The sequence below is a fragment of the Cynocephalus volans genome, chromosome 3, assembly GCF_027409185.1.
Source record: "Cynocephalus volans isolate mCynVol1 chromosome 3, mCynVol1.pri, whole genome shotgun sequence".
NCBI lineage: Eukaryota > Metazoa > Chordata > Mammalia > Dermoptera > Cynocephalidae > Cynocephalus > Cynocephalus volans.
Window position 1 is genome coordinate 28,419,131 of NC_084462.1, and position 25,236 is coordinate 28,444,366.

The following is a 25,236-nucleotide window of genomic DNA, read 5'->3' on the forward strand; positions in this document are numbered from 1 at the left end:
CCTATTGTAGGTGGCTCAGGACTGCGTAGTGGGGATTTGGGCCAGAGGTGGGGAAGCTGGCTGGGTGCCGGCTCTCTCTCCATGGTGACCCTCCCCTGTGCAGGGAGAGGGCCCGGGAGCTCAGCCCTGTGTCCTGCAGTGCTGTCAGTTGGTTGTGGAGGAGTGGCTGCCACAGGCAGTGATGGCCAACGCTATGTCCACTAGCCACATGTGGCTATTTGCATTTAACTTTTATTTAATGAAAAAGAAACAAAATGCACAATTCAGTTGTTCAGTTGCTCTAGCCTCATTCTGGTGCTCGTAGCCAGAGGTGGCTAGTGGCCACGGCATTAGATGTCACAGAAAGTTCCGTCAGGCAGTGCTAGTCTAGAGCGTGTTTCAGAGCCTCCTTAGAGGAGCTGATGACCCTGTAGCTTTCTTGGTGTCATGAACAAGACAGGCTCCCTGGTCCCTGGGCCTTTTAAAAGTTTCTGTGTGGGCAACACTGGCATTTGCTTGACAGTGACTGCAGTCCAGCATCCTCCAGGGCTGTGAACCAGTGTCCTTGGGGGCCTGTAGGAGGTGCAGGGCTAAAGTGAGGTGCATCCCTCACCCCGCCCCCAGTCTCAGGCCCACTTCCCAAGGTTCCTCACCGCCCTATTCTCCATGAGCTTTTAGATGAGTCGATTCCCTGCTGTGGCCTTCGCTCTTGCAGCTGAGGAATGACCACACCCTGAAGGAGTTCTCCCAGCTCTGAGGGCCACGCCTTCATTGGAAAAACCTGAACCTATTTGTTTCATTCTTGTTAATGTCCTCCAGTGGTGCCCCAGGGAAAGGGAACAGAAGGTTTTGTTTCTATCTTAGAGCAGTAAATGAACACCACCATGGTTCATTCTCACCACCTGAGACCCTGGAGGACAGGCCTACTTACTGGCTGCATGCCACCAGGAGTGACCCCAGCTTTGTCACCAGAATGACCCAGGGCTGGGGCTGGCACAAGAGGCAAGATTATGGCCCAGAGAGGTTGAGGAACCTGTCCTAGGTCACACAGCACAGAACTGTGATTAGAAGCCAGACTTTACAACTATCAGCTAGTGCTACCTGACTCAGATAGAAACCAGCTTTTATCAGTGCCACCTGCACGACACCAGCTTTACAGTCAGGGTTTTCCTGTTGAGGCAGATCAGCAACCTGAGATGCTGGTGGTCTTTTTTTCTGTTAGGGCATCTGTGCAGTGGGGCTGCCGACCTCAACTCTAGGGCTAAAAAATAACCGGTTTGCTCGTATACCTACACAGGATGTCCCAGTTTAGAGATTTCTTTCCTTCCAGCGAGTTCTCATTAAATCCCCACCGCCAAGTCCATTAAACCCTGGGAGCTGGGCTGCTCATCCCCAGTTCTATAGATGTGGAAACTGGAGCCCAGAGAGTGGTGTGACTTGCTCAAGTCCTACAGCAGGAGGTGGCCAAGCTGGGATTGAGCCCTAATCTGTCTGAGCCCTGGTTGTTCAGGGGCTCATCCCACCTCCTCCTCATCCAGGACTTAGGGAGAGCCCAGGACAGGATTGTTCCAGGGGCTGGGGCTAAGGCAGGAAGCCACCCCAGAGCAAGGAGGACTTTGGATGGAGGAGCAGAGGGCATTTGTCCTCCTTTACCCCCCATGGCCAGTCTCTGGAGGGTCTCACATTCATCACCACTGCATATTCCAAGACCAGGAGCAGAGGCGGGGCCGTCTCTCCCTGGAGCTGCCGGTGGGGTCTCAGGCAGCTACAAGCTCATACTCCACCCCAGAAATGGCACGGGAGGTGTTCTGGAGCAAAGGGGCCCTTCTGCTCACACACCCCGCTCCCCGCATAGTGCTCAGCACTGTCCAAGCTGAACGCCGAAGTGGCCTGCGTCGCCTTGCACGATGAGAGTGCCTTCGTGGTGGGCACCGAGAAGGGGAGAATGTTCCTGAATGCACGGAAGGAGCTGCAGTCAGACTTCCTCAAGTTCTGCCGTGAGTACCCCACCGCTGCAGAGGGCTGGGGCCACCGTCCCCTGAGCCAGGGGCTCTGGCCCGTCTCTGGGTCCCCAGCCTTGCCCAGCCAGTGTGGCCAGTGCGGGGGATGAGCTGGACAGGAGTGGGCCGTTTGAGCTTCCCAACCTGGCATTACCGGGGCGGCCACGGGTTTTGCTGGAATGGTTCAGATGGAGAACTCTATTGACCCTTGGTTGATAGAGACTGGCTGGATGAACCCTGGGCCGGGCCAGAGCCACCTACATCTGCTCATTTATAGATGGGGACATTGAGGCCCAGTGTTGCACAGGTCTTCCTCTCAACTGTGCATCCCTGAGTACAGGGACCAAATGCACCTGCTAACCTGAGATTGTGGAATGCCTGCTGTGTTTGACATCCTTTCCAGCATTAGCTCACTTATCCTGACATCGACCCTAGGGGTTAGGTACAGGGGCTGTTAAGAGTCATCATCGTCTTGGAGTTGTCCCATGGAGGCTCATGTGGACACAGTGACTGAGTACAGGTCTAGCACTGAGCACAGGCTAGTAGGAAGTGCTCATAAACGTGAGTCGTGGTGATGTTGGGATAAACAGCACTTCAGGCCAGCCTGTGTGCTAGGTCCTGGCAGGCTCATGAAACGGTCGCCACCAGTTTGCAGATAAGAAACTGAGGCCCAGTGGGCATACGCTGCCTCCCCAAAGACACAGCTGGCAAGTGATGGGGTCAGGCTCCAGCCCAGGTCTCTGGTTCAGAACCCCACACTCTTTCTGCTACACCCCTTCAAGATTGGAGAAGTCCCAAACAGGTTATCTCCAGGAGCACCACCTGGGGGTCCTGGTCACTCTCTGAAAAGACCACACTCCAGCTGTGAACCAGGGGCCCTGAGGCAGAGGGTCCTTCTGCAGCCCCCAATTCCTCACCGTGACCTGGGCCTTCAGGACTCCTCAGAGCCCAGCTCCAGCCTCTGCATTTATCCTCTGGGCCCCTTGTGCTCAGCCCCACTGCACTGCACTGAACCGCCAGTCCCCAGTCCTGCATGTCTTTCCCCACCACTCTGTCCTGCCCTCTGCAGCTCCCCACCTGGAAGGCCCTGGCTACTCTCCTCTGCCAGGCAGACACCTGCCAGCCTCCAGGTTCACCTGCTCTCACCCCAGGCCTCATCACCAGACACTCCACACCCCACCACTGTGCCACAGTTGACCCCACATTGCATCAGCACCCTGTGCCCTAAATCTCCATCCAAGTCTTGGTGCCTCCAGTGGAGGTCAGCTTCACGGACCTGGACACTAGTAGGGACCCTGTAGGGTCAGGGTCTAGTCCCCAGCACCAAAGGTCAATATCCAAGCAGGTATTAGAGCCCACGACTTTGGACTCTAAAACTATGGTATAGCATGAGGTATAGCGTATGGTACGTCAGACTGCCCAGGTCCACATCCTGGCTGTGCCACCTACTACCTGCTGGGCCTCAACATGCTCATCTGTAAAAGGGGAGGGCATGGGGGGGATGGGGGAGCCTGAGGGTTAACTGAACACATATGTGGCAAGCGCTTCGAACAATGCCTGGCTCTCGGCTCACACCCAACAGACAGCAGCTGTTGTTGTCAGTTACTATTATTAGTATTCACATCACACCCCAGCCCAGGCCCCAGGATCAACCGTTTCAGGGAAGAGCATATCATTATAGGGTTGAGCCGCTTCCCTAGCCAGCCCCCATCCACTGAGCCCTCAGCCCGTACCTTCTCCAAGGTCAGGGTAGGGGGCTGGGCCGGGGTAGGGTGGGCAGTGACAGGCGCCTGTTCTTCACCAACTGCCCCCAGGCTGGGGCCAGGCTGTGGCCCAGGGCAGGTGCATCTGGCTTCCCAGAACCAGGCAGAGCCACTATTTATAGCACCGGGAACTCAGCTGGTTTATTTCAAGCTTTGCAGATCCCAGAGGAGAGCAAGCTCCAAGCTAGAGGGAGCCACAGGGCCCTCCTCTCATCCCCTTTCCGATGCAACTCCTAGCACGTTCCCCAAGGACTCACTAACACTCCCAGGTCCCCACGCTGGTCCAGCCTGGCATGAACCTGCCTCTTTGTAGCCCACGGCCTCCTGATGGGGTCCCTGTATCTACTCCCTTGGGCAGAGCGGAACGCTGGGGCCTAGATTGATTAAGATGGAGAGCGGTAGTGTAGGATCACAGAGAGGGGTGGATGGAACAGACATTCGTTGAATCCCAGTTCTGAGCCAGGCCAGCTGATCTCCTTTGAGCATGCCCACAGACTGAGGCTCAGAGAGGGTAGGGATTTGCCTGAGGTCACACAGCATGTTAGAGGTGACCGGGGATGGGACCCAAGCCCTGTGCTGGGCACTGGGAACTCTGAGATGACAACCAGCTCTGGCCCTCATCTGGGCTGTTGGGCCGGGCTCGCTTACTCATTAATTCTCCATTCATTCATTCACTTACACACCAAGTTGGGTGCCAGGCTGCAGGGCTCAGCACAGGGCAGAGACACCAGCAGTTGGTGAGACCGGTGTTCATTGTGGCCCCGCATGCTCTGTGTCCCACAGGAGGGCCCCCATGGAAGGATCCAGAGGCAGAGCACCCCAAGAAGGTGCAGCGGGGTGAGGGTGGCAGCCGGAGCATCCCACGGTCCTCCCTGGAACATGGCTCGGACGTGTACCTTCTACGGAAGATGGTAGAGGAGGTGTTTGATGTTCTTTATAGTAAGATCCTTCCTCATTCCATTTGGGGCCCCCAGGGTGGGTGGAACCCCCAGTCCCTGCCCAACGAAGGAGGCTCCTCCTACCCCACCATGGGCCCTGGGCAGATCTGGACCCCAAGGCATGCGGGCATTGCCTGCCCAACCCCCCTCATCTCTGCAGCCCCAGGTGTGGATATTCCGCCCCCTCCCCACTGCCCCTGCCCTGACTCAGGTCACTGCCATCTGTCACCTAGAAATGGCCCTGGGCTTCCTATGGTCTCTCCACTTCCAAACCACTTCCCTGCCACCCCCACTTGCCCTGTGACCAAGGGTATCCTCCCAGAGCACAGGGCTGACCACAAAGCTCTTTCCTCCGTGGTTTTTGGGGATTCCCCATTGCCCTCAGTATAGCATAGGGGCCCACCACACCCATCCTGTCCCCCTCTCCAGCTGTGTCTCCTGCTCAGCTGCAGGGGCCGCACCCACCTGCCTTCTGGAGCCACTTCCTGTTCCCCGCACACCTTGGCTGCTTTCACACCTCCTTGCCTTATCACTGCTGCGTCTTCTGGGACAGCCCTTCCCTGTCTGGTGGACACCTGCATCATGCTCTGAGGCTCAGCTCCGGGAAGCCCCCTCCTGCTAGGTTAGGGCCCCTCTGGCACTTACAGTGCCCTGTCCCTCACTGGCCCAGGTGCTCTCCACGATCAGGGGCTATGTCTGCCCTTCCTGGCTGTCCCCAGCCTGCAGTTCAGGGTCCAGCAACAGCAGATGCTCAGGGGGTGTTTGTTGAGTGGCTGAGTGAAGGTTGACTGGTCAGCCAAGTCCTTCCTGTAGGAGGAGGAGAAGAGACCTGGCCTTCCTTGGGAAGTGTCATGTCGCAGAATCTCAGGGCCCCAGTGTGGTGTTCGCACTCCCCAGGTGACCTTAGACAGGTCCCTCCGGGTCCCATCTCATTTATTTCTGACTTGCTTTATTCCTTTTCCTGCAGTAGCCTTTAGTTCTGTGGTCAAAAGTCTGAGAGAAAACTTGATGTCAGGAGGAGGAGGCCCAGCGGGACCAGGGTCGCAGAGGCCCTGGGGGCGCATGCTGGCCTCCCTGGCATGGGAGAACTTGCCATACATGGTTGTCTGTGCTGCAGTGGACACTTTTGTCAGCTGCAGGGCTCATGCCCAGAGCCCCCCATTCCTCTACCCATCCTGCCCTGGCCCCCCTTGCCCACTTTGGGCAGGATCGGAGGTGGCTGATTGGCAATAGGCCTCTTTCTGGCTCCGGAAGGCGAAAACAGATGTCCCAAAGCCCAGGCCCCTCAGCCATCCCTCAGTCCCCAGCCCATATCCCCTTCTCTGTCCCACCCCTCACCCCCTGCTCCCAACTCTTCCCAGTCTGTCTCTCTTCTCTCCCCTCTTTTTTGGGCTTCCCTCTCTTTGTTCCTCTCCACCTCCTCTCCCTCTTGCCTCCTCTCCCTTCCTGCCTGCAGCTTTGTGCTTGCAGGGGGTCTCATACACACCCCTCTTTTGTGTCTCTTTTCTCTCTTTCACCCCCTAATCCTCCTCCTCTCCTGCCCCAGGCCCCTGCTGTAGCCCTGGCTTCCCTCCACGCAGGTGCTCTGAGGAGCGAGGGCAGTGGCTCATGAGGGAAGCAGGGAATCTCCTGGATAGGGGAGCCCCCGGCCCTCCGATGCAGACGGTGAGGCCTCATCCACTGTCCCCGCCCAGCCTGTGGGTGGTTACTCTGCAGTAACTGTGAAGTCTTCAGTTACAAGACTGGGGGAGCCCCACACCCAGTGAGGGGTGGGTCACTCCACATTGCCCAGTTCTGGGGCGCCCCCAGCCCCGACACCAGCCTGACTGCTGTCTCATCCCAGGCCCCCTCCTCGACCCCCCACAGGTGAGGCCCTGGGAAGGGCCAGCGTGGTGCCGCTGCCATACGAGCGGCTGCTCAGGGAGCCGGGGCTGCTGGCCGTGCAGGGGCTGCCCGAGGGCCTGGCCTTCCGCAGGCCAGCCGAGTATGACCCCAAGGCCCTCATGGCCATCCTGGAGCACAGCCACCGCATCCGCTTCAAGCTCAAGAGGTGAGTGAGGCGGCTGCCTGGGGCCGGGCGAGGGCTGGGGCTGGAGCGCCCGTAGAGCTGGGCCAGGAGGCGGCCTGCTGCCACTCCATGGCTACTTATCCCCCAGAGGGGAGGGCGCTTGACACACCCATGGGGACCCTGGTTGTCAAAACTCCCAATCTGATGGTGGAGGGAAGGCCAAAGCCCAGTCAGAGAGCAGGATCCAAGCCAGGCCGCTTAGCTGTGGTAGTCTTCCTGGGGGACTTCAGTGTTGCAAAGAGACTGGAAGAGACATGGCTTGGGGAAAAATAGCGACAGCGGCATTCCAGGTGTCAGGAATGGCCTGTGAAAAAGCGTGGTCATGTCATGTGCTTGCTGGGGTTCCACATCAGGGGTTAGGGACTGGAGGGAAATGGGGCTGTTGAGGCTGGGCTGGGTGGTACTAAGTGGCAGGCAGCCAGGTCGGCAGCTGAGGTCTTACTGCTGAGACCGTCTCTGGAAGGCACTTCGGCAGCACACACAGCCTGGAAGGGGAGGGTACCCAGGGCATGGGGGACCAGCGACTGCATCTGATGGCTCATGAGCAGTGGACTAGGGCAGGAGCCCAGGGCCAGGGTCCTTGGCGGCCCTGGGCATGTCACGCCCCACCCAGGGCCTGCATCCCCACCTGTAGGACGGGGGCCCAGCTCCTGTCCTGCCCACCTTACAGGGCTGTTGTGTTCTGCGGAGGGGCGGGGTGGGGAGCTGTGGAGGAAGAGATGGCAGGTGGGACAGGTCTACGAAGCTGTCTTGTGTGCTCTCCTTCACTCAGGCCGCTCGAGGATGGCGGGCGGGACTCGAAAGCCCTGGTAGAGCTGAATGGTGTTTCCCTGATACCCAAGGGGTCATGGGAGTGCAGCCTGCACAGCCAGACCCCCAAGGTGCCACCCCAGGACCTGCCTCCCACTGCCACCTCGTCCTCCTTGGCCAGCTTCCTGTACAGCACCACACTCCCCAACCACGCTATCCAGGAACTCAAGCAGGAAGTGCCTGCCTGTGCGCTTGCCCCCAGCGACCTTGGCCTGGGCCGGTCCGTGCCCGAGCCCAAGGCCCCTGGTGCCCAGGACTTCTCCGACTGCTGTGGTAACACTGCTGCTGGGACCTCCACTTCTGGGGATGGAGCAGAGGCCACTCACAGGGGGGCACCCTCCCAAGGCAGATTGGGGTGCTTGGGACCTCCCCAGTCTGGAAGGAGGCATGTCTGGGCAGGGGTTGGGATTGGGCAGATGGCATCCTGGCTGAGACCCCTCAGACTCTGGGCCTCTGCTCAGCCATCTGTGAACAGTGTCCTTGGCCTGGGACCAAGAGACACCTGAGGGGCCTCCCTGAGGCGTCTAGGAAGGAAGTAATCATGCTAATCAGTGTACACGTGTTAAATGAGCACTTACTACATACCTAGCCTGGATTATGGGTACTGGGGGCGTAACAAGGAAAAGCTGGGTGACGAAGATCTGGGCTCATATCCTGGCTCCTCTACCTTGTGTCTGTGTATCCCAGGCCCATCTCTACCTTTCTGAGCCTCAGTTTCGTCATCTGTAAAATGGGGGTACTGGTAGTACCTACTTCATAGCGCTTTATCGTGATGAAATGACAGATCAGCAGCAGCAGCTGCTCCTGAGAGTGGGTTAGGAATGCCTGTTCTCAGGCCCCACCACAGTCTTGCTGAGTGTGAAGTTTGGGGCAGGGTCCAGCAGTCTGTTTCAGCATGTCTGCCAAGTACTTCTGATATGCTCGAGTTTGAGAGCTGCTGTATGCTTGGCACATAGTAGGTGCTTGTAAGTTATATTTGCTGTTATTATGAGAAGGATAAAAAAGGTCACTTCACCTCCAGAAGGGTGTAGAATGACAAGGGGTTTAGGACTTATATGCTGAAACAAGTGTGCCCACCTAGAAAAGGTGACCTGACATCCCAATCTTGCTGATCTGGCATTTGGATAGCAGGTTCTGGTACGGGATATCTAAGGCCTCTGGTCAGGGAACTTGCCTGGAGTTAATGATCATAGGGCTCAGTTCTGGGGTGGCAGGTGAGACCATTACCCCAGAGCCTGTGCCTGGGGCTGGATCTGGGGCACCCCTTCTAGGCCCCACCTTGAACCTGTACCTGTCCTGTCCTTTGTCCAGGACAGAAGCCCCCCGGGCCTGGTGGGCCTCTCCTTCAGAATGTCCACGCCTCCAAGCGCATTCTCTTCTCCATCGTTCATGACAAGTCAGGTAGGACAGCGCCCATGGCGGCACCCTGGCTGGACTGGGGACCAGGGTTGGAGGTGGTGCTCACTGAAAGGGAAGCATGTCCATGGGGTCTTTGTGACAGGAAGGAGGAACTCTGCTCAAGGGGCTGTGAGTACAACCAGGTGTCGTAGCTATTGGTTGCTGCATAACAAGTTACCCCAAAACATAGCTTAAAACCACAAGTATTGATTATCTCAGTTTCTGTGGATCAGGGGTTCAGGAGCAGTGTAGGTGGGGTTCTGGCTCAGGGTCTCTCACGGAGTTCAGACAAGGTGAACCCCAAAGGCTCAGCTGGGGCTGGAGGACCCACTTCCAAGCTCACGCACGTGGCTATTAGCAGGAGGCCTCTGTTGCTCACCTCGCAGCCTGGCCATTAAGGGGTTGCCTGAGTGTCCTTACAACACGGCAGCTGGTTTGCCCCAGAGTCAGTGATCCAAGAGAATAAGGAGGAGGCCATGTGTCTTTTGTGACCTCGCCTTAGAAATCCCCATCACTTCTGCCATGTCCTGTCCACTAGAAGCCAGAAACTTGACCCAGCCTATACTCAAAGGGAGAGGAATTAAACTCCACCTCTTGAAGGTAGGAATTTTCAGAAAATATGGGGACAGATATTATTTTATTTTATTTATTTTTTTGGTGGCTGGCTGGTACAGGGATCTACAGCCCTTGACCTTGGTGTTATCAGGACAGATTTAGAAAGTACCGCACAGAGGGACTGATAGCAGGAAAATTTGGGATTCAGTTATACCAAAGAGAAATAAACTCAGACTTTCCAGCAGTTTTGCCTTGTGGAGTTCTCAGCCTCGTCTCTCTAGTAAGAGGCTTTTTTTGTGTGTGTGTGTGTGTGACCGGTAAGGGGATCGTAACCCTTGGCTTGGTGTCGTGCGCACCGCACTCAGCCCGTGAGCACACCGGCCATCCCTATATAGGATCCGAACCCACGGCCTTGGCGCTCCCAGCACCGCTGTGCTCCCAGCGCCGCACTCTCCCAAGTGAGCCATGGGGTCGGCCCAGTAAGAGGCTTTTTAAGAAAACCCAGTCCCCTGGGATCAGAATGGAGAACCCACTGACCTAAACAAGGTCCACCCGTGGCAGGGAGGGGATCTGAGTATCGGATGGAATAGTGTCATGGGAGGCTAGTGGGCAGCCGTTCGAGCTGGGGCGGAGTCCCACTGGGTGATCCCAGGGAGATACTCAGCTTCTCCAAGCCTCAGTTTTCTTATCTGTAAGATGGGAATAATATCTATGTTTAAAAGTTGTCATGAGGGATTAAGTAGGATATTATATATATAAAGTACTTAGCACAGATAAGCACTTAATAAGTTAAAGATGTTACTTTTATTAATTATAATGGGCCAAATGGGTCATATTACATCAAGGCAAAGGCTTTGGTTTTATGGGAGAGGCCAGGAGGGCTGAGGCTTTGAGGGGAGCCAAGAAGGCCTAGGCCAGGTGAGACCTCAGATGTACATGGCACAAGGGTTGGCTCTTCAAGGTCAACACTCAGCCCCTCCTTTCTCGGGAAGACCACTTTTCCAACCTCCTGTCCGTCTAGGACGGGACGGCCTGGGATGGACAGGGCTGAGCCTACACAGCACACACTGCCTGTGTAGGGGACAGAGGCAAGTTTTGGGGCAACAGGGGAGAGAGCAGACAGGGAGCCCATCAGAGCACCCTGGATTTGTGTGGGGTCCCAGGTGGGGAGGGATGGAAGGGAAAGGGGCTCTGGAGGAGAGGGCTCGGTGGTCGTGGCAGGTGGAAGGGGCATGATTGTCCTGTGGGGCCCCTGCTTTGAGTGGCCCTCACTGTGCCTCCTGTGTTTTGATAGAGAAGTGGGACGCCTTCATAAAGGAAACGGAGGACATCAACACTCTCCGGGAGTGCGTGCAGATCCTGTTTAACAGTAGATATGGTGAGTGGGCGTCGTGGCCGCATGTGGCCCCGGCAGCCGTGTTGAGCATCTCATTGCACAGGAACCACTTGTGTCCCCAACACGACAGCGGGAGCCATATGCTGGCACCCGCGCACCGTCAGCGCTCGTGTCAGCTGGCGCGGGCTCCTCCTGTCTGGGTAGGGGGTGGTTGTGTCAATATTTCCCTTCCAGATTCTTCAGGGGGTGGGACTGATGGCAAAGCCCCAGACCTGGACTCCCCTATGGGAAGTGGGGCAGGATGGGGGCAGAGTGCCTGCTGGGGGCCCAGAAGAATCTCCGCTGGCCTCACATGTTTGTGAGCCCTCACGGCCCACACTGCCTCCCCCCTGCTAGCCTGTGCGTGTGCTGGGCCCCCACCTGGCGTGCCCTTCACGCCTGTTAGGGGCCGGCTCCTTGTTGTTCTTCAAGACTCAGCTTGGGGTCACCTCCTCCAGGAAGCCTTCAGGCTCCAGCCTAGGCCAGGTGGGCCCCCAGAGCCCTAATGGCTCCCTCTCTGTTACACATCATACTTGGGACACCTTGCCTACGGCTGTCTCCATAAGGGCCAGGACTGCGCCCAGCCCCTCTCTGTGTCCCTGGCACCCAGGACAGAGCCAGGCCCAGAGAAGATGTCAGCTCACCACACTCTGGGCAGCAAACACAGGTGTTGTAGCCGGGGCAGGCATGGGGTCCTCCACGTTGGCGAGCTTCCTGCCCAGCAGGATGGCACAGCCACCACAGGGTGGCTGGACCACATGGCCCTTGAGACCTTCATACTCTAGGTGTTTGGATCCCCTCATGCCCTTTCACACTGTCTCCTCGGTGGTCTTTGCCCCCTTGCTCACTCCCTGGCCCAGCCTCTATGGAGCCCCGTCCTTAAGCCCTGCTCAGTGGTCAAATTCAGGGTGTGCTTGCCTGGGCAGGCGGCTCTCAGTCACTGGAGGTGATACAAGACCCACAGGTACTCAGTGGCCACACCAGGTGTGATGCCATTAAACACTACCCAAGTCATGCAGACCCATGCTGCAGGGGCCCAGAGAGAAGAGGGAGGGTCCCCACCCAAAGTTGCAGGGACCACGGGGCCAAGAGGAGGGTCAGTGTCCTTGGGAGCTCCCTGCACAGTGGAGGGACAGAATGGGCACTGTACCAGGAGCTGGAAGACCCTGACTGGGGGCCTCGAGGTGGCCACTCTCCACCCTAACCTGAGCATTCTCACCAGGAGCTGACAGGCTGGGGCCTCTCTCCATGCCTGCCCCTTTCTGTCACCTCTGTGGTCTTCCTCGTCCTCCCTCCCCACCTGACGTCCCTTCCTTCCGTCTGTTATCTTCTCATACCTCATTGGTTCATTTGCTTGTTCCTCATGCATTTTGAACCCCCACCTGGTGCCAGGCACCATAAAGGGGTGACTGAGGCCAACTCTGCTTCCTAAGATGCTTCAGCAGGTAGCTGGAGATGTGTCTATAGCAGTATGCAGTGTGCACATTAGCAAGCAGCAATGTGCAGTGGCATACAGTAGTGGGCACTAGCGTGCAGTAGCATTTAGTTGGGGTGAGAAAGATGGCAGCTCAGAGCAGGGTAAGGTCTTGACAGGCTGGGGCAGTCAGGGGTGACTTCGTGCGAGAGGTGCCATTTGCTCTGGGTGGGGGCTGGGAAGGCCTGCGCATGTGGGCTGAGCCTTCCACGTTGGGACGTGGCTGAGCCAGGCACCCAGGGCCTTAGCAAGGAGACTAGGAGAGCCTGGGTGCCTTTGATGTGGCTATCCAGGCCCACCCACTCCTCCCCTCTGCTCAGTGCTGCAAAGGGCTGTTTGCACTGGAGTCTCTCCCCCACCCCAGGCAGGTATGAGCCAGATGGGTGGCAGGGGGAGGGGAGCAGGGGAGGAGCTGGCTCTGTCTGCCTCGGGAAGGTTCTGCCCCAGCCAGGCTGGCACGGCAGCCCCCAGTGAGACCTTGGCAGCCGGCAGTCTTCCAGCCTGTTGCACCCTCTGGACTTTCCATGATGCTTGGCCTTTTCCAGATGTCAGCACTTGGGCCAAATCCAAGGAGTGTTGGGTGTGGAGTGGTGTGCCCCTCCTCAGGCCCCAGCTCCTCTGAGTACTTCTTTCAGCTGCCCTGGGGAGAAGGAAGCTCCCTATGAGTATTGGGGGACCCCATGAGTAGAGATGTTGTTGGGCAGCCTGAGGCATTCCACAGATCCTGGACAAGCAGCCCCTCTCCCTATTCTGTCCTTTTAGCCACCACATCTGGGTGACGTGGGCCTGCAATGGGGCTGGGGGTGCAGAGGGGGTAAAACACAGAAAAATAAAGAAATAAGGGAAACCCGGGCCTCAGGAAACCTCAAGGACATTATCACATGGGAAGATGCTGAGACTAGGTGAGGAGGGACCGGCCCCTTCCTATTCTCTATGCAGTGGGCAGCAGCTGGGGGCCAGGCAGGGTCGGGCCTCTGTCCATGGAATCTCCTCACTGCTGACAAGACAGGCCCCAGCAAACAGATGAACCCTAACAGAGACGAATTCATGTAGACTTGAAGAACCGATCGCTCCAGTTCTGGGGGCTGGGGGTGGCTGCTGATGCAGGGGGGCGGCGGTGAGGGTAGGGGTAGGGGAGAAATGGTTTGACAGCTGTTGAGATTTCGAGGGTTTAATTTGACAGCGAGCTAAGTGTGACTTCAGTGTGGGATCTCGCTGCCAAAGCCGCCAACGCAGACCTGGGCCGCATCAACGAAAAACAATGTCACCAGTGCCTGAGGGAGGCCTAGACAGCTCTGCCTGCCCTGGTCACTTGTAGGAACACGGGAGGAGCGTGTATGGCCAGAGGAGTAGGCCAGGGTGGGGAGGGGCTGGAGGAGCAGCGAGGAGATGTGGGACCCTTGAGAGAGGACGGTGTGACCAGGTCTATCGCGAACGCACGGGGAGGTGGGGGTGAAGCAGACGCCCAGCCCAGCTGGTCTTCTGAGACCTCCTAGGCCCGGGGAAGAACAGAGGCCCGTGAGAGTAGCAGCTTGTCTCAAGCACATAGTAGGTGCTTAAGAAGCAAATGGATGAAAACGTGGAGCTGGGGTGTGAATGGGTGACTGAAATGGCACATGACCAGTCCCATGGCCCAGAGGAACAGAACAAGTAATCAGTTCGTGAGCCTGGATTCTGTCTACTCTGCTGTTGGCAAAGCTGTCGGCTTCTGGCGTCGTCTCATTTATGCCACTGATGAATGAAAGGAGTGCCAAGCCCCTGCCTGGAGGACAGGCACACCTGTGTAGCTGGAGTCGTCCCGCCACGAGCAGACCTCAAGCCGTTCATTCACCCACTGACTGTGCAGGGAGCACCTGCGAGGTGCCTGGCCCTATCTCGATCCCAGAAAGTGCGCTGTCAGCCAAACCCCTGCCCCTGTGGAGCTTACGACCTAGACAGTGAGCGGAGGTGTAGATGAATTTGGATGTAATGTCAGGGAGTGTCACACGATAACAGACAAAGCAGGCTGGGTAGGGAGGTTGGAGGGGGCTGTTTTGGGCTGATGAGGTGCCATTTGGGCAGACACCTGAAAGGTAGGGAGGAAGGCAGGTGTGTGGGTCTCTGGAAGAAGAGGATCTGGCAGACAGAGGAGCAGGTGCAAAGGCCCTGGGGTGGGTGTATGCCTGGGGTGTCAAGAAGCAGTAAGGGGGCTAGAGAACAGTGTGGAGCGAACTGAGGGTTGAAAGGGGACAGCTGAGGTCAGAGGTGATGGGGTCATGTAGTTGGGACTTTGGCTGTCACTGAGTGAGATGGGAGCCTTGGACATTTTTTAAGAGAGAGGCGACATGATGTGATGTTTCGGCAGGATGCCTCTGGCCGCTGTGTGGCCAGAGTGGCGTCAGGGCCGTGGGAGGTGCCTGTGACCGCAGTCCTGGGGCCCTGTGTCCTGCAGCCTCCCTCCTGCTCAGCCTTGCCGTTGCCCTTCCAGCGGAAGCCCTGGGCCTGGACCACATGGTCCCCGTCCCCTACAGGAAGATCGCCTGTGACCCGGAGGCCGTAGAGATCGTGGGCATCCCAGACAAGATCCCCTTCAAGCGCCCCTGCACTTACGGGGTCCCCAAGCTGAAGCGGATCCTGGAGGAGCGACACAGCATCCATTTCATCATTAAGAGGTACAGGGTGGGGTGCGGGGTGCTCTCTGCCTTGGGCTGGCCAAGGACTCAGGGTACTGCTGTGTCCAGGCAGGGCAGGCGCCTGGGGAGGCAACGATGGGGCAGGGGTGAAATGAAGGGTTCCCTGACTTGACAGAATCACACAGGCCTGGGAGAGAATTTGGCTCCTTAACTAAGCTGCATGGCCTCCTCCTGGGCCTCTTTTGAGGACTGAATGGCAAAGGTAGGCAGAGCCTAGCCCGATCAGACACTTGGTAGGTTCTGAATAAGCAGTGTTTTCCTCCCCCAACGAAGACTGAGGCCTTTGAACTTACTTGCCGTCAGAGGGGAGGTCACCCAAGCTCAGGCCACCAGCCTCTTCCCTTCCACACCCTCCCCTCGGGCAGCCCTGTCTGCTGGGACTTTGACCACCTTCCCTGTCCTTCCAGCTCCTAGTTTCCCCCGGTGCAGGTGTGGGTGGGTGGGGGAGGTCCTGGCACAGCAGACTACAGAGTTGCAGCCCCCAGGGTTCCTGCTGCCGCCCACCCCCCAGCCTTGTCTCCCACCTCCCACAGCTGATTGGACTTACCACCAAGCCAGAGTCCACATCTCTGGCAAGGCCAGACTTCCTGGATGCATCCTCCTAAGTGGTTGGGGGGGGGTGCGGGCAGAGGCCTGCTGTCCAGGCAGAGCCGCACTGGCCACTTCCCACACAGCTGCTTCTTGACGCTCTCTGGGGCATGTGTCTACTGTGTGCAAGCCCGTGCACTTGCCTGCTGGGTGCTGCGGAACTATGTGCAGGGATTGACGGCAGGGCTGTGTTTTGCTCATTCCTGACCCTCCAGCACCTAGAACTGTTCCTGTGGATACAGATGCCCAGTATGTATTTGTGGAATGAATGAACAGATGAACAAATGCTTCTCCAGATTTGGGCTCATGCCCTCTGAGAGCTGCTGCTCAGAGCTTAGGAAATAAACCGGGTCAGGGAAGAGAGATAATTAGGGGAGGGTAGTCAGGGTGCCACTGAGAAGTTTGTCAAGCCAAAGCTGGGTGGCTGAGAAGGGGCTGCCCAGCCCAGAGCTGGGCAGAGTGTTGGGGAGGTTGTCCTGTGCCCAGGATGTGAGGAGGTGGGAGCAAGAGCAGAGGTTGGGGGTCAACTCCGAGAGCGTGGAGTTGTTCTAGAGCTGTGAGAAGGACCTCTGCAGGGTGGCTGGAGGCCAGAGCCAGGATCTGATGGCCCCTGTGGCTGCTGGGGGAAGAGTGGGGCCTAGGGAGACAGGAGCAAAGGTGGGGGACGGCTGGGGGAGCCAAGGCAGTGGTCCAAGCCAGCGGTGATGGGGCTGGGCCACTTGGTGGACAGAGGGGGAAAGTGGCTGGGTTTGGGGTAGATGTTGAACCGTGATAGGGTTTGCTGTGGATTGAAGGTGGAGTGGTTAGGGAGGCATAGAGGTAAGGACCCCCTGAGTGTACTGACTGGGGAAGCAGGAGTCAGGGGCAGGACAATGAGTTCACCTTGATTATGTTAAACCTGAAATGCTCAGGAGAAGGAACTGTCAGAGGCCACGTTTGAGATGTCAGAAGCTCAGGAGAGAGGTCTGAGTTAGATATAAAAATCTGAGCGTTATCAGCATGGGCCAGGAAGAGATGGCTGAGGGAGGAGAGAAATAGAGGCAAGAAGCAGGTCCAGGTGGATCCCAGGGATCCCCACATGGGAGGCCAGAGCAGAGACAGCAAAGGAGGCCGGGAGGGAAGCCAGGGAGGGCGCCAGTTCTGCAAGTCAGCTCTGACCGCGTGGTCTCCGGCTTGGAACCCTTCTCTGCGCACACCCCCAGGATAAAACCCCACTCTCCAGCCTGTCAGACTTAGCACCTCGTCTGCATCCCCAGCCCAGGACCAGGCACAGCCCTCGGGCGCGTTCTCTGCCTGTGAGTCCTTCACCTGCCTCCTATAAGCCTTGCTCAAGCCCTTTCTTCCTGCAGCACTCCCCACCCGCCCTCCACCTGTCTTCGTCTTTCAGGGCTCAATTTTCTCTGCCTCTAAAAGCCCTCCCTTGTCCTCATTTGGAAAGAATGTCACCCCCTGGTAGCAGGTGGTTTTTTCCCCCGCTTATCACCCTTCTCACCTCCTCTTGTACCCCTCACAGCACCTGACATGGGGCCCCACTTGATAAATTATTCTGGAGGTGAATTAAAATTCATCTCCCTTCTCTCGGGCAGTGCTTACTAATGTCTAGCTTAAATCTCTCTTGTTGCTGCCTAAGTCCTTTTACCTCAGTTGACTCATGGTAGGAGACTAGGGGAGAAGAAAGCAGCAAGGGTATCCCTACGTGCCTGACCACAGTTTTAGGGCCTCACTATGTCTATGAACCAAACTGTAGCCTGCATTATTCTTCACCAGTGTTTGCCAAGCGCCTCCTGCAGCCCCTGGGCTCTGCTGAGGACTTCACAAAACATCAGGCATTGTCCCTACCTGCTCCTGGAGACCACCGCCCATCATGGGGGTTGGTTACCTGTGTGATGAGTTGAGGATGCATCAAAACAACATGTTCCCAGGTGTAGAGGACTCAGTAGCACCTGAGCAGCAAGCCTGTGAGGCTTCCTGAAGGAGGAGGCTTTGATGTCAGGTAGACCAGGCTTGAAGCCACTCGCTTGCAGTGCCATGGACTTGGACAAGTAGCTTCCCTCCTTAGCTTCAGCTTCCTCATCTGCAAAAACAGGGACAATGATGTCCCTCTGCCAGGTTTTTTCAACATAAAATGAGGAAGTGGACATAACACATCTGACATGTAGCAGATGCTCAATAAACAGAAGTCCTTTTTCTTCATTTCCCTTGTGAACGAAAGTGTAGTTAAGCACATTGGCACTGACTGCCTGGGTTCTAATGCTGGCCTTACCATTTCCCAGCTGTGTGTCCTCGGGCAAGTTACTTAACTGCTCTGTGCCTCACTTATGTAAAACAGGCCTAATAATATCCATGCTTCATGGTATTGATTGGATACTACAGGATATGGGTGAAGGGTTTGTAACAGTGGCTGCTGCGTTCTGAGCCCTTGGTGCATTTTTCTCTGTTAACACCCGGTCTCATCTGCTAAGCATTTGAGGTCATCGTAGCAGAAGTGAGTCAGGACAGAAGAGCACCTAAGAAGCAGCCAGGAGGTAGTCTCTGCCCTGGCTCGGATGTCTCTGTGGTGTGTGGCGTGGGGGAGGTCAGGCTGTCCTCAACAAGGCCTCTCCCCCCAACCCCAACTTATGCTGAGCTCTGGCCTCCAAATTCTCAGGAACTTGAGAGGAGAGGGTTCTAGAACTCAGGACTGTGCTAGGAGGCGGGACAGCAACCCCTCGGTCAGTGCCTGTCAATCAGGCCTCCAGTCCAGCAACCCATGAGGGCATCTGACCTTCTCCCTTCGTCTGCCCCCCCCCCACCAAGGACCTGCAAAAGCCCCCGTGCCATTGCGACCTGCTCCCTACCCGATGGTCCCTGATAAAGAAATAATCCTGTAGATGATAGATCCACCGTCCATGCTGGTGGCCTCTGTTTCCTGGGTGGGGCTGAGGAAGCAGTTCTTGGAAGGGAAGCCAGTTTCCCCAGAATTACGCCCTGTGCTTGCTGCTTGGCCGGGTGAGATCCAGATGTGTGAACAGTGGGTACCGGGGCCTCTCAGAAAAAGAATAGGAAGTCATGTTTAGGATTATGCTCCGGGTCTCGCCCCACAACCCAGCCTCTGCCTCTGTTATCGACTTTTTTGCCTCTGGTTGAATTTCCTGCCAGTTTCCCCCAGGGCATTGTCGGGTGTGCGTCTCGGACAGATGACCCTTCATCCCTCTCACCTAGAGCCTGAGTTTAGTGATGAAGGCCCTGTGCTCCGTCCAGTAAGCTTTGCTGCAGGGCCCCTAAACCAGCTGCCTGAGGCCCCCGACCCACCAGGCGCCACCATGGTGGGGCTGAGGGTAGAGCAGACAGAACGCCAGCCCTGCAGGTGGCAGGCTGGTGGTCCTAGGTCCCCTCACCCACCTTGACTCCAGCCTCCTTTTCTTAGCCTGGGCTTCCAGATCTTATCTGATGACTCAGGTCCCTGAACAGCTCCTGGGCCCCCAGCCTTCTCCCCTCCAATCCATCCCCTGGTGCTCTGACCATGTCATGCCACCTAGGGGCTCCCTGTTGTCTACAGGGTAGAGGCCACATCCCTGAGCACAGCACCAAAGGCTGCTAGCCTCCACCCAGCCTCCAGCCAGGCAGAGCCCCAGGGGCCCCAGCTGTCCCCATGCCTGTCACTGAGTGAGATACTGGAGGTGTCGGGGAAGAGCCCAAGGGATAAACGAATGAGTCATTCACAGTCTGGTGATGGGCGGGGAGCAGCTTGAGGCGCCAAGGAGAGCTCGGGCTGCAAGAGACCCTGGGGCATTGGGATGAACAGTTTGGACCCTCCAGGACCACCCAGGGCCTGGCCTGTGCCTTCTCTTACCCTCACCCGTGGCCAGCTCAGTGCCCAGGCCTGTGGCTGTAGCTGTGCATGTGAGACTCTGTGACCATCACTGAAGGGGACCTGAGCCCTGGGAGAGCCCTGGAGCTTGCACCGTGCTCACGTCCGTCTCTGCTCTCTCCCCAGGATGTTTGATGAACGGATTTTCACAGGTGAGTGGGTTCTGGCTGGTCCACTCCAAAGCCTCCAAGCTAATGTCCCAGCAGCCCCTGAGCTGTTATTGATGCCAGACCCTGCTCTCTCCAGTCCCTCCCCTCTGGGCTGTGGCTTCTGTATTCTGGGACAGACACAGGCCCCTGGTTCCTGGATGCCATCAGAGTGTCCCACAAACCCTTGCGGCTTGGGATGCCCTGGACAGGGAATAATGCAGCTAACATTTGCTGGACACTAACATGTGCCACATTTTTCCTAAGCCGCTAGCACATTTTAATTTAATTTAATTTTCAGTAGTCCTATGAAAGCAGTCTGTCTGTTCCTGTCTGCTGTGCAGATAAAGGAGCTGAAACCCACTCATGGCTGCACCCCAGGCTAGTGGCTCTGGCCCAGGCCATAACTAGCTGGTGGCTGCCTCAGCAGGAAGAGGCAGGCCCTGCCTGGGTTAGCAAGGGAGGCACGGACCTTGGGGTGCAGCCTGCCTGGGTCCTGGTTCTGGCCCTGCCTGCTACCAACTTTGGGACCTTGGGCAAGGTCTATGGGCCTCAGTTTCCACGTCTGTGAAATGGGCATGCTAAGAGCGCCTTCTTCTGGGTTCTTGGCATAATTACATGAGAGCCTGTCTTGCAGTTTCTCTCAGCCTCAGCAGCGTGTTCTCTGGGGTTGAGAGAGCCCTCAGGAAAGGGGCTGGGGCTCCCCCAAAGCTGCACCTCTCTGGCCACTCTCTCCCTTCCTGCCCTCATTCTCCTAGATCCCTTGCTGCCTCGGTCACCAGGGCCATTATTCCTTCTGCCAGGGGAGGCGTCTCTCCTCAGGACCCATTCCTGGCTGTTAGCTGGATGCAGAAACCCCCAGGAGGGGCAGAGCCAGACCCCATCCCAAGTGCCCCGAGCTAGGAGCTTCACAAAAGGCCCTGCCCATGTGCCCCACAGGCAAGAGGAGATCAGAGAGCCTTCATCCTGACCTCCCTGACTCTCCTCCCAGGGAACAAGTTTACCAAAGACCCCACAAAGCTGGAGCCAGCCAGCCCGCCAGAGGATAGCTTTGCAGAAGTCTCTCGGGCCTCCATCCTCGACCTGGCCGGGACTGCTCGGTAAGGTCCCACCTCAGGTCCCAACCCACGGCCACCCCCTCTCTGGATGAAGGCAGCTTTACCTGCGAGTAGGGGCCAGGCCTAGGATAGCTCCCACCACTGCAAGACCCCTTGCAAGCACTTGGGGCATCAGACATGGACACCCATGGAGAGCCCACCATGGACAGGGAGAACCCAGGGAAGGCAGAACAGGGAGACCCCACCTGTTACCTTCCACTCTCAGGATCTACTTGGATATCGCTTCTGTCAGAAGCCTTGAATGCCCATGCTAGTTCAGTGCCTGCCCTGAGAGCCCATAGGCCCTGCATGCAGCACGCAGCCTGGTGACCATCCCCAGTGGCCCCCACCCAGGCTCTGAGCTCCTGGAAGTCAGGGATGGTCCATTTCTCACAGAATCCCCACACCCAGCCTAGGCCTCCCCCACTGCAGTGCTCTGGGAGGGAGGGAGGGAATTCACGGAATCATTCATCCCAGGGACCCTGCCCCGCTTCACTGCCCTGCCCCTCCCCAGACTTCCTTCCCGCTTCCAGGCTGGCAGTCCCTACAGTTCTCAGTCCCCCCAACGAGCACTGACCAAGCCCCCATTGGGCTGAACCTGGGTGCTCCCACCACTGGCCAGACCCAGGCCCTGGTCTTAGGAGCTCCCAGCTGGTGGGGAATGGGGTCATCCAGACAGTTCACCAGGACAGTGAGCAGGAGACAGGGCACTGGGGACCTTGTGGGGCGGGGGGGCCAGGGAGGACCACTGTTCTGTGGGTATGGAGGGCTGGGGGGATGTGCTCAGGCCCCTGACTTCCTGGAGGGATACAGCTGGGGTGGGGTGGTCCCTGACCAGACTGATGCCGTGGAATTTCTTGGCTTCACAGGTCAGACAAGGGCAGCATCTCAGAAGACTGTGGGCCAGGTAAGGAGGAGTAGGACCCATTGTGTGTGTCGTGGGGCTGGAGGGCCAGGACCGGGGAGACCAGCTCAGACCATGAGCCTGGAGGACTAATGAGTCTCCTCTGCCCCTCACCCCCAAGGCCTCGCACTGCCGAGGTGCATGCTGGGAGCTCCCTGGGGGCAGGGAGTGGCAGAGGGGGCGTGGGGAGATGGAGATGCGGGTCCTGGTGTCACCACTGCCTCTGGGCCTGTCCGTGGGCTAGCAGCTTCCCCTCTGTGGGCTTCAGTTGCCATATCTATAAATTGGAGACACCAGGCTGGCCTGAGGGCCTACTTGACCCTCTGTTCCTGGTCTGGGCAGGAGCCAGGGGGCTGACGTGACTTTTCCTAGGGGCTCACGAACAAGTCACAGACACGGGAATGATCTGGAATGACTCGCCCTGCCTGGCCAAGCTCATGCCCAGACCTGACCGGATCCTTCGTTTCCTCTTCACAGGAACATCCAGAGAGCTAGGTGGGCTGAGGCTGATCAAAATTGAGCCAGAGGATCTGGATATCATTCAGGTCACCGTCCCAGGTAAGGGACAGAGATCTGAACGGCTGCCCCTGCCTGAACCTCCAGGAATCGAGCAACTCCCAAAGCAGGGCTCCTGTGCCTGCTGAAACCAGGGCTGTCCCTCTCTGCCTGCCTCCCCAGGGTCTTCCCCCAGCCAAGAGGAAGACTCTAGGCCGTGTCTCTCTAGGTTGATTCTGAGAGTGGCAGGGGTAGCGAACGTGTTTGTTCAGCCATGCCTGCCCTCTGTGTTGGGAATCAGTGCTCTCAGTGCAGAATTTCCAGAAGGTCCCCCCAACCTTCACCTCTGGCCAGGCTTCCCTGGAATTTGCAAGGCCAAAGAGAGAAGATAAAGACTGAGGAGTGAAAAGATCTGAGTTTGATCCAGACTGAGAACCAGCAGGCCTTACTTTCCACATTTGTAACCAGAGGGGTGTACTTGGCCTCTGGAGGCTCAGCATGGGGGTAACCATTGGGAGCCTACACGGTTCTGGGCCCCTGCCTGGCCTCTGGCACAGATGATCTCTAAGCCTGCCTCCTGGAGTTCCAGAGTGCGGCTTCCTTTAAGAGTCTGTAGGCATGCGGGGGTGCGTGGTCCCTGAAGGATCATGACGGGATGGGACAGGCACAAGATGCCTTTGTCATCCAGAGTTTTGTCTCCAGACCTTTCACCAACCTCTGAGGAAATGACAGACTCGATGCCTGGGCATCTGCCCTCGGAAGATTCTGGTTATGGGATGGAGATGCTGACTGGTAAGAAGTGGGCTGGGGCTGGCAATGCTGGGACCCACCTCCCTGGGGAGTGACAGGGAGAGGAGTGGGCCAGGAAGCCCCCAAGTTTTCTTGGTGTGGATTGCCTCTATTAGAGAAAACCCAATAAATACAGTTGGCCTTCTGTATCCATGGATCAAAAATATTTTTTAAAAAAACAATAATACAACAATAAAAAATAATAGAAATAAAACCCAATATAGTATAGCAACTGTTTATATAGCATTTGCATTGTATTAGGTATTGTAAGTAATCTAGAGATGATTCAAAGTATGCAGGAGGATGTGCTTAGATTATTTGCAAATACTACACACTTTATATCAGGGACTTGAACTATTCGTGGATTTTGGTGTCCGTTGAGGTCCCAGAACCAGTTCGCCACAAATGCCGAGGGACAGCTGAACATGCTTGACTCCCTGCCCAGGGTGGGTTCCTTCCAGAAAACTTGAAATAGGCTTGATTTATATCAGGTTTCTACATCTTTCTCAGGAGCTTCCTAGGGATTAATTTGTTCGTTTATTCAACAACTATTTATTGTGTGCCTACTATGCATCAGGTCCTATGTAAAGTGCTAGGGACAAAGCGGTGAACCAGACAGAAGTCCTTGTGGGGACTGACATCCCAGTGCAGGGAGACAGACAGTAAGCAAATAAATAAGTAAAATAGAAAGTCGGATGGTGGTAAGTGCCATGGAGGGTACAAAGCCAGGAGGGGGAGTGCCAGAGGCAGGAGGGAGTGATGCTGTAGGATTAGGGTGGTTGGAAAGGACCTCACTGAGCAAGTGACATTGGAGCATGAAGGAGGTCCATGAGGGTATCAAGAAAGAACTCTCCAGAGGGAACGGCAAGCACAAAGGCCCTGAGGCTGCCTGGACCCACCACGTCTGAGGAGAAGCAGGGAGCGGAGTTGGGGGAGGATGAGGTGAGAGGGGTGATGGGGTGGGTTATTCAGGACGGGTACGTCAGAGAGAAGTCTGGGATGTGACTGTGGACAGGCATCCACTGTTGGGGCTAACGTGGGGCATGTTAGCAGGATTTACTCTGTTGCGGGGTTTAGAATAGATGGCAGAAAAGCGGAGACAAAGACAGAAGCAGACTCCTGCAATAATCTAGTAAGAGGAATGGTTGGGCAGGTTGATAGCAGCAAGGAGGGGGTTGGCTTCTGTACATTTTGGTTTTTAACCTTATTTTGGAATTGTTCAAAAGCACACAAAATTGAGAATACTTTAGTGAATCTTATGTAACCAACTCCCAGCTCCAACAATTATCAACAGATGTTATCATAGATACTTAGAAATAAAAATTATAGGTACCTCAAGTTTGTGAAAAGGGAATCACGAGAACAACGTAAATGATCATACAGAAAGTTCGCAGAGATGGCAGAAAATGATGCTAGTACGCAAACAACTGAGGTTTGGAAAGCTCTGTAATGGGCGAGACAAGCTAGGTCAGAAGCTTGCAGCCCAGAGCTGGTGTTTGCTTCCCTGTGGGTGACATCCTGCACAGGCTTGAGTGGGAGGGAGGGTGGGCCTGGGGTGGCTTAAGGGTTCCCTGCAAAAGCATAGCAGGCAGGAACCCAGCCACAAGTAGGCAAGCTGCTGCCACTGCCCTGGACCCCACTGGGGTCCTGAGGCATGAAGGTGGAGGAAGCTGAGCCCAGCTGCAATCAGGTAAAGAGCACACCAAAAACACCATTTCCATGCTAGGAGCCCACCATAGCCACCGCAATGGCTGCTGCAAAGGCAGCTAGTCTATAGCAGCAATCACAGCCACCATGCACATGGCACGCCAGACTCTCAACTGCATGGACACAAGGAGAAGCACCAGCGGAGACCAAAAAAAAAGAGGTCCTCTCTCTCCACCAAGCACACTCCAGAGTAATAGAAGAAGCATCTGATGTACGATAATAGGGGAGGACTTGATCACACCTGTCTCACTGGACAGATCATCAAGGCAACAAACCAACAGAGGAACAGTTCATCTATCAGATAGAGTTCATCTATCAGATGTAATAACCATAACAAATCTATGGTTATTAGAGGGGGAGGGAGAGGAGGAAGGGGAGAGATTGGATAAGGGGTATAAAGAATAAGTTTGATTTGTAACAATGAATATGCTAATAAAAATAAATTTTTTTAACAAGCGGAGTAGGCGCACTTAAATGAATGTGAGCGCAGAGTTCTCAAAAATGTAACATTCAGGGAAAACAAGTGCAGGGGAAAAATGGCAGTGTAGCACCTGCCTAGACCTGGAGACATAAAAACAGTGCTGTGTGGTGCTAGGAATACAGACCACAGAGTGTACAGGTGAAACAC

The 25,236-nt window shown here is 56.3% G+C and overlaps 1 protein-coding gene across 3 annotated transcripts in view; it reads left to right on the forward strand.

Moving 5' to 3' along the window:
- GTF2IRD1 (GTF2I repeat domain containing 1) overlaps positions 1-25,236 on the forward strand; it is a 101,232-nt gene that overhangs the window by 33,503 nt on the left and 42,493 nt on the right. For all 3 annotated transcript variants that reach the window (XM_063088536.1, XM_063088538.1, XM_063088537.1), the window contains exons 3-14: positions 1,835-1,976; positions 4,526-4,681; positions 6,547-6,730; positions 7,521-7,831; positions 8,870-8,959; positions 10,806-10,889; positions 14,828-15,011; positions 19,597-19,622; positions 20,608-20,716; positions 21,583-21,620; positions 22,095-22,175; positions 22,815-22,904. In XM_063088536.1, the coding sequence (XP_062944606.1) occupies positions 1,835-1,976; positions 4,526-4,681; positions 6,547-6,730; positions 7,521-7,831; positions 8,870-8,959; positions 10,806-10,889; positions 14,828-15,011; positions 19,597-19,622; positions 20,608-20,716; positions 21,583-21,620; positions 22,095-22,175; positions 22,815-22,904 (1,495 nt within the window). The remainder of the gene's footprint in view (positions 1-1,834; positions 1,977-4,525; positions 4,682-6,546; positions 6,731-7,520; positions 7,832-8,869; positions 8,960-10,805; positions 10,890-14,827; positions 15,012-19,596; positions 19,623-20,607; positions 20,717-21,582; positions 21,621-22,094; positions 22,176-22,814; positions 22,905-25,236) is intronic.